General features: G+C 28.6%; 2 protein-coding genes across 2 annotated transcripts; both read left to right on the top strand.

The window, feature by feature from the left end:
- Positions 1–80: 80 nt before the first annotated feature.
- Positions 81–5,587, top strand: LOC105198857 (beta-catenin-like protein 1). The gene is made up of 9 exons (XM_011165702.3): positions 81–298; positions 650–1,044; positions 2,471–2,802; positions 3,186–3,409; positions 3,493–3,675; positions 3,750–3,897; positions 4,528–4,694; positions 4,783–4,966; positions 5,305–5,587. The coding sequence occupies exons 1-9, from the start codon at positions 269–271 to the stop codon at positions 5,391–5,393; spliced, it is 1,752 nt and encodes a 583-aa protein (XP_011164004.3). The 5' UTR covers positions 81–268; the 3' UTR covers positions 5,394–5,587.
- Positions 5,588–7,379: 1,792 nt separating this feature from the next.
- Positions 7,380–12,081, top strand: LOC105198859 (unconventional prefoldin RPB5 interactor-like protein). Its single transcript, XM_011165705.3, has 6 exons — positions 7,380–7,670; positions 8,364–8,613; positions 8,691–8,840; positions 9,990–10,131; positions 10,201–10,903; positions 11,923–12,081. Exons 1-6 carry the CDS (start codon positions 7,584–7,586, stop codon positions 12,034–12,036), a joined length of 1,446 nt encoding a protein of 481 aa, XP_011164007.1. The 5' UTR covers positions 7,380–7,583; the 3' UTR covers positions 12,037–12,081.
- The last annotated feature ends 18 nt before the right edge of the window (positions 12,082–12,099 follow it).

Below are 12,099 nucleotides of genomic sequence, written 5' to 3'. Positions count from 1 at the left end.
GGTTAGATTATACCTTTTCCATAAAGTAAGAAATAACTGTAGAGGGTTGAAACTGCGAAAGAATTGACATCAAGAGGTATGTATACATACCTGCTACTGGCTGAGTATCAACAACATGGCGTGCATGAGAAGCTCAAAAAAATCTGAAAAGATCTGAAAAGATCTACGTTTACTGCTTCGCACGAGTGATGTAAAACTGTGAACTCAATTCAAATTTTTTACTTCCTGTAGACATAATTGTAAGAACTCGGTGATCTACTTTTGACAAATGGATATCGGAGAATTGTTGTCTTATAAGGTACGTACTCGAATTATTCTACGGCGATTTGTATAATTTACATTTATCTTGATGATAGATTGTTTAATTTAACCTCTTAGTTATGTATCGTAACTTTTGACTCGTGGAATATTGTTTTTGTTAATTTTGCGATTTGTTTTTCTGTTTGTTACGAATAACGGCGATGCAATTAAGCGGTTAAGTAATAGTAACCCAATAGCACACTCGCTCATAATTTCACTTAACCAAGTGATTTTCATATTAACAAGTCATTTTAAATCATAATAATTTTTTTCAAAATAACTGCTACTTAATGTCATTTTGATCTTATTATGACTTTGTGTTTTACTTGGGAATGTGTATAATGTGTAGCCTCCAAACACACCGAAACGACCGACAGCGGGGGACGAGGATGACGAGGATGAATGGGACGAGGATGAATGGGAAAGCGCGAAGAAACCGAAGAGAGTGATAAAAACGCCGTACCATGCACGTCAACGACAGCCCAAGGAACTCGATGTAGTGCCGTCCAGGAATGACGAGCCTGCCACACCTGTCAGAGCTGCTTTGCCTTCGTCAACTAACGACGTGGTCGAACCGCAGTTAACGGAAAAGGAAAAACAAGATATATTAAAATATGTGGAAACCGAGGCACCCGAGGTCGAAGCGCTGGACGAGGCAACGCTCAAACGTATGATCCTCCTGTTTGAGAAGCGGGCTTTGAGAAATCAGGAGATGAGAGTCAAATTCCCCGATCAACCGGAGAAGTACGCAAGCGCGTGAAAGCTAAATATTTATTCATTTCTTTGATGGAAAATTTTTCTCCAAATTTATATAATTTTTCAGAATTTCTGTATAAATTTTATAACTTTTTTTTTAAAGAGGAAGATGGGTAAAATTAATCGATTTTATCTTCTAGAATAGTAAGTAAGAACTATCTGTTTTTTGGTTTTTAGTTTTTAAGCTGTTGAATTTGATTCTGATCTACAAAAAGTCCTAATTAATCTAAAAAGTATTAAAATTAATACAATAAAGCTATTAAACTTCTGGTACTATAAATTATTATTGTTAAACGTGCAAACGTATTAATTCGCATTTTTCTGCTAGTAAAATATGATAATAAAACATGCTTTTATCTTTAATGGTTTTGCTCTATAAAAAAAGTAAAAAATATATTAAAATAAAAACAAAAGTATTATTAATTATTAAACAAATGAATTATTTTAAATTTTGACACTTGAGAGTGTTTATTATGTTTTTCTAAGACTTTCTTCCAGAGTATTTGTTATATTCTATTGTAAATAGTATTTTACTACTGGGAGGTGTAAGATTCACACAAAAAATATTTTTAAGCACCTGCTTTGACCAAATAAAATTTTTATTTATTAATTCCTATTATTCACATATAGATTGAATATGTTCATTTAATATTGTCTATTTTATTATAGTTTTTTACACTTTATTAACATCTCATTCTTATAATAGTTTTTGAATATATTTAATAGTTTTATATGTTGATCTTAATGTTTCCTCAACAAATTAAAATTTTTTATAAGTTGGATCAGCATAATCAGATTCAACAGCTCAAAAACTATACAAAAACGAACTGTTTTTACTTATTACTCTAGGGACTAAAATCAGTCTTTTTTACCTATTGTTTTTTATAACTTTTTAGAAAATCTCAGATTTTTTTGTACATAGTAGAACATTTTATAGAAATCCTAAGAAAGTAATTTGAAAAAATCTGTTTTTCAAATTTTCAGATTTACATAGATATTAATCTAAAATATTCAAATAAGACTACTTATAAAACGTTTAATTAATAGACACTTTTTAGATATTTGTATTAATATAGTATTTAACATAGTATATTATTAAAACACTTTATTAGTTTTTATTTCAAAAGTTTAATTTTGAGAACTCGCCTTCAAATATTTTAAATATAAAACAAAATAATATATCTTTATATATGTGAATTCTGATAAATTCTAAAATTTCTTATTTTATAATTTTTAAAGAATACTTAAAAATTAAAGGTATTTAAAAAAAATATTATATTTTAAAAAATTTAAAGTATTTTTTAAAATCTTTTTAAAAAATGGAGAATTTTTGCAAATATTATGAGAAAAATTTTCGCCAGGGTGAAAATCTCAATATATAATTGTTTTTGTATTTCCATCTGGATTTTTATAGATTTATGGAATCTGAAGTGGAGCTGCACGAAACTCTGCAAGAGCTGCATATTGTGGCAACCAATCCAGATCTATATCAGTTAATGGTAGAGCTAGGCGCCGTACCCTCTTTACTAGAATTGTTGTCTCATGAAAATACAGATGTAGCGGTTGGGGTGGTAGATCTTTTGCAGGAATTGACTGACGTAGATATATTGCATGAAAGTCAGGAAGGCGCCGACACGCTTATCGACGCTCTGTTGGAGCAACAAGTTTGCGCTCTCCTAGTACAAAATCTCGAAAGACTTGATGAAACGGTGAAGGAGGAGAGCGATGGTGTTTATAATACACTTGGTAATTATTTAGTGCATGTCTTTCAGCATTTTTCGCTTTTGCAAAATAACGTTCTTATTGTACTCGTACAGCACAAAAAAAATTTATTATAAATATTTTGAAAATTATTTTTGTATAAATATATAGTAAAGATTTTATAGAAATTTTTTTAAAGATTTTGGAATAACACAAAAATCATTACGATACAATAGATTAATATTATAATATTAATATTATATTTATATTAATATTATATTTCCAGACACATAAGAATATAATATGTACAAAATATTTATATATACAAATTTAAAATATTTCTATTGAAATTATATTATATTGTAAAATAGAAATACTTGTAAAATATTTTATTTGGGCATTGACTTTACGACAGCTTTGATTTCCAGCCATTTTTGAAAACTTGCTAGAGTTTAGACCAGATTTGTGTGCGGATGCAGGCAAGCAAGGTCTGATGCAGTGGTTGCTGCGACGAATTAAAGCGAAAACACCGTTCGATGCAAACAAACTTTATGCCAGTGAACTTCTGTCTATACTCTTGCAGCATACGCCAGAAAATAGGCTTCTTTTAGGCGACTTGGATGGAATTGATGTTTTACTACAACAATTAGCTGTATGTATTTATATGTACGTTTCTGAATGTTTGTAAGCAATAATATTACCAAATTGAATTAACTTAAAATGTATTATTTACAGTACTACAAGAGACACGATCCTCAAACTGCAGAGGAGCAAGAGATGATGGAAAATTTATTTAATGTTTTGTGCTCAAGCTTAATGGCTACCGTTAATCGTGATAGGTTTCTGCGAGGCGAAGGCCTGCAACTTATGAACTTGATGTTACGAGAGAAAAAGATGTCGCGCAATGGATCTCTTAAAGTAAATTTACTTGTTGCAAACTTTGTTGGACTTGTAAAAACTATTATTAAGTCAAGTACTAAGTTAAGTTGTAGGTTTTAGATCACGCCATGAATGGTCCGGATGGAAGAGATAACTGCAGCAAATTTGTTGATATCCTTGGATTGAGAACGATATTTCCTTTGTTCATGAAAACCCCGACAAAAAATAGGAAAAAAATGCTTACTGCAGAAGAACATGAAGGTACTTTTAATTATCGGATATACAGTCTTAACCAAAAATATTAAAGCACTTATATTTTTTGTAATTATATTTAATAATTAATTTATATTTATCTGAAATTTATTTACGTATGTATTACGTATTTCCTTAATTACTGATATAATAACATAAGTTTAAAGGGTTTATGAAATGGTATAATTATTTATTAATAATGTAGAAAATGAAATTGTAGATAAATGAAAAAAAAAGAGATATAGGCACTTATACTTTTGGCCTATGTACAAGACTGTATTACTCCTTAAGGTACAACCATAATTATTTTGCATCAGACTGATTTTTGTCCATGAAAATTAAAAAAAAAAAATGAAATTTCTAAATTTCAAGGATAATTAAAATATATATTATATATGTTTTCAAAAAAGAAATTAGTCATTTGTTTTAGAAACTTGAAAGTATGTTTATAAATTAAAAAAAATTTTTTGAACTATTTTAAATAAAATGATCAGACACACAAGATACTTTCTTTCATATTGTACCATAAGGATTAACACTTTCATATTGTACCGAAAGGATTAACACGAAAATTTTACTTATTTAACTTATTTAATTTATTTAACTATAATGAAGTAACGAATAAAGAATTTCTTACAGAACATGTAATTTCAATCATAGCAAGCATGTTAAAGAATTGCAAAGGGCAACAGCGCCAAAGATTACTTAGTAAGTTTACGGAAAATGATTTTGAGAAAGTGGATAGATTAATGGAATTACATTTCAAGTATCTGGAAAAGGTAGAGGAAGTGGAAAAGAATGGGAAGGTATAATCACAAATAATACAGTCGGAAATATTTAAGAAATATATGATAGATGTGTAAGCTTATACTTTTTTTTTTATATTGTGATAAGGAGGATGAGGACGAAGAAGAATCCTATCTGAGGAGATTAGACGGCGGATTATTTATATTACAATTAGTAGATTATGTACTTTTGGAAGCTTGCACTGGTTGCCCGCCTGCGGTCAAACAACGAGTGACGAGGATCTTAGCCCAAAGGAGAGCATCCCTTAAAACAATTCGACACATTATGAGAGGTAAATTACGTGTAGTATATAAAAGAAAAGAGAGATATTATCGGTCAAAGCAGATCTTACTGCCCAAAAATAATTTTGTGTGAATTTTATGCTTTCCAGTTGTGTTTCAAAACTAATAAATATTCGGGCGTGTAGTTTGAATGAACGCAAAGTCGTAAAATTGATGTAAAATTATTATTAGATGCTAAAATCTGTTTTGACTGTTAATGGTTCTTACTTTTCTTATATTTTTATCGATTTTTACTTAATATTGTTTATATATTATAGTATAGTATAACGTAGTTACAAATGCATGCTACTATATCATTAATATATTTAATCTTTTGTTTTAAAATCAGAGTACGCCGGTAACTTAGGAGATGCTGGTGACACAGAATGGAAAGAAGCAGAGCAACAACATATCTTACAATTAATTGACAAATTTTGATATGTATTTTCTATATCATCAAAATGTACTGTTATATACATATAGCGCATAATAAGACTTAACTTTATATTATTATATGTACAATAATAAATGCATGCAATCATACAAATATTTAATTATGTGCTATTAATTAAGAGATAATTAAGATAGATAAGAACATGGAACGTTGTTGTGATTAAAATATTTTAAAAAGACCTAAGTTATTTGTGCATATTTGAAAATATATAGCTTGTTCCAGAGTAAAAAAAATTAATTAACATTTATGTCATTTGCTATATATCAAGTTTGCTGAATTAATATTAGGTGTTGGAATTAATTCGTAGCGTTTTTTTGGAGAGAAACAACGATTTATTCTAAGTTTAAATATAAAAATACATTACTAAAAATATTTTCCATCGCTTGCCACAACTTTTTCCCATCTTTCGGGTAAGAGATGGATACCCCGTCGAAAAAACGCTTCGTCCTTAGAGGCGATCCATGAATCAATCCAAGTTTTGCATTCTTCATAAGAAGTAAATTTCTCCGCGGACAAACCATGGGCCATCGACCGGAACAAGTGATAATCCGAAGGAGCAATATCTGGAGAATACGGCGGGTTGGTTAGGACTTCCCATTTCAGTGTTTGCAGGTACGTTTGCACTGGCTTTGCGACGTGCGGTCTAGCATTGTCGTGCAGCAAAATAATTTTGTCGTGCCTTTCGCTCCATTCCGGCCGTTTCTCCTTCAATGCCCGACTCAAGCGCATCAATTGCAGTCGGTAACGATCCCCAGTGATGGTTTCATTCGGATTCAGCAGTTCATAGTAAACCACACCCCGTTGATCCCACCAAATGCAAAGAAGAAGCTTAGATCCATGAATATTACGTTTTGGTACTGATGATGGTTGTCCAGGCTTAACCCATGATTTTTTGCGCTTGGGGTTATCGTAATATATCCACTTTTCATCACCCGTAACAATCCGATGTAAAAAACTTTTTCTTTTGTACCGTTGAAGCAGTAACTCGCAAGTCAAAAAACGCCTTTCAACGTCCCTCGGCTTTAATTCGTATGGGATCCAATGTCCTTCCTTTTGGATCATCCTTAACGCTTTAAGTCGTTTTCCCACTGTTGAAAAGTCAACCCCCAACGATGTGGACAACTCTTCGAGCGTTTGAGTTGAGTTCTCCTCAAGTAATGTCTCCAATTCTTTGTCTTCAAACTTTTTTGGCTGTCCAGGTCGTTCCTTGTCTTCTAAGTCGAAATCACCGCTCTTGAATCGCGCAAACCACTTCCGACACGTTTGTTCAGCTAAAGCTTGCTCACCGTAAACTTCTTCTAAAATCCTATGGCTTTCCGCAGCAGTTTTATTCATATGAAAGTAATGTAATAAAACTCCCCGCAAAAACACTTTATTTGGTATAAATTTAGACATATTTAAATAATTATAACTTGATGTTATTAACAAGTGAAAGTAAGAGTCGTAAAAATAACACCTAACCTAACAACTGATTTAAGATAAATTTGCTTCTGACGGTAAAAACAGAAAACTGTAGTATCCCCGCCATCTCTCGTAAAACGCTACGAATTAATTCCAACACCTAATATATTTTTTTTACTAAATTAAGTTTAAATTAATGGCTTATGAAATTAATTTATTATAAACAATTTTATAATTCTTAAAATTAGATTAAAAAGAAAAGCGTTAAAATAGATATATATTGTTAGTTAAATTTAATATTTTATAAATTAAGTTTATATGAAATAAATATTGTTTTTCATGTATTTTTTTTACATAAATTTTTAACTTTGAGGGGGAAACATTAATGAGTAAAAGTTTATGTATTTAAAAAATAATAACTGAAATTAATATTGTAAATCTATAATATAATTTTTCTTGAAAAAAAAGACATTTGGTTAATATCAAATTTTCTTTTAAGTTTTTTCGGTTGTGGTAGATTATGTTCTTTTTCAAATTTCAATGTTTCCTCTACAAAATCGACCAATCACAATTTGCAGCTGGGCATTACAGAGAATAGGTTAGGTCGAAAAAGAAAAGTACGATGCAGTACGATGTACAAAACCGGTGATACTGATAAGTGTGGATGAGACGAGAGTTTTAAGTGTTAAATACGTGTTTACATATAGACACATGTATATATAATAGATTTTATCATACATCTTAAATTTAATTTAATGTGGTATGAATAAAATATGGCTAGCGGTGTAACTAACGATGCAACAATGGGATTTGACCTAAAAAGTTATCAGCAGGTGCTGCTCAACAATGTATTTGCACAGGTATAATTTCATGGAATTATATGGAATTTTTTCAATCAGATTTTGTGTATTGTAACTTCTTGTTTATATTATCACTTAACACACATCTTCCTTGCTTTTTGTATCCTTCGTTAATTACTATACACTATAGGTTGTTTGTATTCTTCATTAAATTTTCACCACTTTTATAAGTATATAAGAATTATTAAGTGACTCTTATGCATATATCAACATCTTTAGAAAGTTATTAAAAAAGTACTTAATTTTAAGATATTAAAATATTTAGTTCTGTCTTTATTTTTTTAAATACTTTAGTTTTAGAAATGATAATTTTAATTTGTTTACATTTAAAGTATTAAAACTTTTACAAAGCTAAAATAACTTTAACAGCTCTAAACATTTTAGCACTTTAAATGTAAACAGTGTTTCAAAACTAGAACCATATAACTACATTTAAAAAAGAAGTATTTAATTTCAAGTTATTAAAATATTTTTTGTTTTTGTTTTTTAAATATTTAAAAAACGACAAAAATAAAACAATATCTTAAAATTAAATACTTTTTTTAGTATATTTGTTGGTTGTATAAAAAAAAAGTAAATGTCATAATTATAGCTGAAATATATTTTAAAGGAGACACAGGATACTAATGTTCCAAGTGCGTTAAGTGTTATATATGTTACATTCTGAAAATTCAAAACTGACATGCATTTTAGAAGCTCGAGCAGAATGAAAAACAAACCAAGACAATAACAGACTACAAGAACAGGCACCAAAAAGTGATAGAAGGACTTCAAGTATATCCATTATCAATCTCTGAAAACTGTATGGTGCCTATCGGCAAGCGGGCGTTCATGAAAGGAAAACTCACTCATACAAACGAAATTTTGGCCTCGTTGGGAGATGGCTATTTCGCCAAGTATAGCGCATCGCAAGCGATTGCGCTGTGCAACAGGAGGATAGCATGTATGCACAAATCATGTGTAATCTTGAAAATAATTTATATTAGATATTACAACTGTTACAAATTTTTTTCACATTAGGGGCGGACGAAATGCTAAAAAGTTTAGAAACCGAGAGAAACTTATATGAAATGAGAACAAATCTTTCATTGAAACATGATGTTTTTGGAGAGGAGGATAGAAAAGATATCATGGAATATTGGAGCGACAGTAAGCTTGATGAGTGGAGAGGTATAAAGGAAATTTATTTTACATTTTGATTGATTTATGTTAGATATTGAAATTCATAGTTTGATAGTAACTATTAAAAGTAGTTAATTAAAATTGAGAGAAGGCCAACAAACAATCATAGCTAGATCTCAATAATATTTAGAAAAATTGACAACTGTTAACCTACTTAATTTTAAATAAGATGATTTTTAATTTCAACTACATGTTAAAAAAGTATTTAATTTTAAAATATTAATATTTTAGCTTTGTTTCCGTTTTTTAAATACTTAAAAATATTTAAAAATGTTTCGAATTAGTAGGATGCCCGCGTAGAATGTAGGGAAATCTAGGTTCAAAACTTGGTTGAGATATTTTTTACTCAATAAAATTTTTTAGTTTTTTTTGGGGGGGGGGAGATCTTATATTATAAAGGTTTCTGAAGCACTAATATTACATATTCTGACTTCATGACTGTGTTTCAAGTTCGACGAATATGCGGTGTGTAGTTCAAATGAGCTGGAGATAATAAAAATTATTAATTGATTAAGAATCATTGTAATTAACATAGATCTGCTAACTTTATGTTTAAAAGTATTTTAAATTTAGATTTAAAATACTAAACGTTTAAAGCTGCTAAAGATTTCAGATTTTAAATGTTTAGTATTGTAAATCAAAATATCGTTAAAACTATCATATTTTTAAGTATCATAAAAACAGAAAAATAAAACATTTAAATCTCTTAAAATGAAACACTTCTCTTTTTAGGATAGTTATCTTTAAGTGAACCACATAAATTTTAACTTATAAACTTTTCTTAAATAAAAAATTTATGTAAAAGAAAACATACATTTCCATGTAAAAAACATTATTTTCTTTTCTATATTAAACTTAATTTACAAATTAAATACTGAATTTATTTAGTGATTTATTGTAATTGTTTTTTTAGAAATTTATTGTTATTTAGAAAAATTTAATTTTAAAATATTACATTCTAATTTAATATAAAGGATGCTTTTTAAAATTAATTTTTTAATTTTATCTTAACACAAATTTTATCTGACAATGAATTAGTTTTTTTGTTCATGCGACTTTTAATATAATTAAATTAATTTTATAAATCATTTATCTAACTTAATTTAGTTTAAAGAAATATTAAATTTTTTTTTTCAGTACAACATAGACAACGTGAGAAGGACTATCATCAGAAATTAGCAAAATCGAAAGAAAAGACTGATATTCGTACTGAGGAAGATCTTTTCAAGAGACTTGATGAGTTAGAAATACAAGAAGAATTGGAAGACGAGATTTACAGGTTACTTAGTTTTACAATTAAAACTTGCTTTAATGTCGAGAATGTTTTTATCGTTTTGCATAATTGCAGATTGGAAGCTGAGCAAAAGAAATTTTCTGATGATTTTGAATTTTACGATGACTTGGAAGATGACGAAGTTTATGACGAATCGGAGGAGGACGTATCTGACTCTGATCAAACTAAGCAAGAGATAATTGAAGAGGAATTAAAAAAACTGAAAGATATCTGGAATAATAAACATACAAACCTGGACACATCGAATATTGGCTCTGATGCAGTTCAAGATGAAGTTCTCGATACGAATGCTGCAGAAAATAAGCAGATCGATACCTCTGCAATCCTTACTGCAGAAAAATTAAGCGAGACTTGTTCACCTGACTCTAGAGAAATGTCTAAAGACACAAATACGAAAGAAAGAAGGAGGATATCATTTGCTGAACCATGTTTCGAAGATGTCAAAGACAATGTGGAAGAAGAAATACCAATATCTCAGGAATCCTGTTCTGTTCCAAAGCAAGATGAAAGTTCTGAAGATGAAGACGATATCATTAGGATTGAATTTTCACATTCATCCCATGTTCCGGATAGACTCGAATCAAATAGTACGGAAATACAAAGTCCGACAGATATTTATAAAATGTTTAACGTTCTCAAGTCTATTTTGAAAAGATCACCAAATGATATGATTCTTGATCAAGTTCCTCCTTTAAATGAGGATAGTGGTACAGATGTTGAAGATGAAGAATATGTTGAACACTTTGCTTATAACTCCGTGAGTAAATTTAATAATACATATTATTATTAGGATTGGGTAAGTTAATTTTTTAAAAATTAAAGTTAAAATGTATGTATCACATTTAAAAATATTATCAAAAATTTAAAAACTTTATATTCTATTGTTACGTTTGAATATCTGTGTAAGATTCATATTTCTCTTAAATAGTTTAAAAGTTTTTAAATTTTTTGTTTGTTCTTGATTCGTATATAAAATTACGTTTTGTAATAGCTATTTGAAAATTTTACGAGGAAGTAGAATTACAATTTAAATCAAATTTTTTACGTATAATCGTAAAGTTTTATTCCAATTAACCGTTTTAAACGTTATTTATTTAAAATTACAGCAAAACGAGGTTTTTGTTGCAAAATTTTAAATAAATTTTTGTTGCAAAAACTATCACAAGTCAAATTTTTTATTATTTTCTTTTTTGTAGTTGATCTCATAGCCAAAATTCAGGCACTTATGACTAAAATATTTTATTGTTGATTAGGAAAAAAAAAGAATAAACTTAAAAAATTTTTAACTTTCGGTAACTTTTAATTTATATAACCAAAACATTTTAAAGTTATTAACGCTATAAAATTAATTTAATTGCGTTAAAAATTACATAAACAAAAAACTCATTTAAAAGTTATGTTAAGATAAATTAAAAGTCAATTTTGAAAAGCATAATTTATATTAAATTAGAATGTCTAATTAATGTTTAATTTTTTGTATAAAATTAAATTATTCAAAACAATATATGAATCATAAAAAATTTTTAACATTTTGTAAATTTAGTTTATATAAAATAACAAAAAAATATTACTTTTTGTGCAGAAATGTATTCTTTCTTTTATATTTTTTTAGATAAATTTTTAACCTAGGTAAAAAGTTATGAATTTAAAATGTGTTTTAAAAATAACTTTGTAATTAAATCATTTAAAGTTAACTATGTTAAAAGTTACAAACTTTTTAACTTTTATCCAATTCTGATGATTATAGATAATTGTACTTGTGGATATATTTTGTAGGTGATCAAAGAGAATGTTCAAGAATGCAAAACGTTAGCAAACGATGTTCCAAAAAAGAATGAAAAAAGAATTCTGAGCAAGTTCAAACTTGAACGAGCTGGAAGAAAGAAGTGACCTGTAAATATATGTATTGAAAATAAAGGATTTATTTTTGTAATACGTACCCGATTATTCTCC

The sequence above is a fragment of the Solenopsis invicta genome, chromosome 15 (assembly GCF_016802725.1).
Source record: "Solenopsis invicta isolate M01_SB chromosome 15, UNIL_Sinv_3.0, whole genome shotgun sequence".
NCBI classification, from domain to species: domain Eukaryota; kingdom Metazoa; phylum Arthropoda; class Insecta; order Hymenoptera; family Formicidae; genus Solenopsis; species Solenopsis invicta.
Note: the sequence above shows the minus strand (reverse complement) of the source record. Positions and strands in the feature narration are given on the sequence as shown.

Excerpts from the sequence above, each read along its gene's own strand:
- LOC105198857 (XM_011165702.3), top strand. The coding sequence starts at position 269 with ATGGATATCGGAGAATTGTTGTCTTATAAG. Across the intron at positions 1,045-2,470 it reads TTCCCCGATCAACCGGAGAA|ATTTATGGAATCTGAAGTGG; the intron begins GTACGCAAGCGC and ends GGATTTTTATAG. Across the intron at positions 4,967-5,304 it reads AATTCGACACATTATGAGAG|AGTACGCCGGTAACTTAGGA; the intron begins GTAAATTACGTG and ends TTTTAAAATCAG.
- LOC105198859 (XM_011165705.3), top strand. The coding sequence starts at position 7,584 with ATGGCTAGCGGTGTAACTAACGATGCAACAATGGGATTTGACCTAAAA. Across the intron at positions 8,841-9,989 it reads TAAGCTTGATGAGTGGAGAG|TACAACATAGACAACGTGAG; the intron begins GTATAAAGGAAA and ends TTTTTTTTTCAG. Across the intron at positions 10,132-10,200 it reads TTGGAAGACGAGATTTACAG|ATTGGAAGCTGAGCAAAAGA; the intron begins GTTACTTAGTTT and ends GCATAATTGCAG.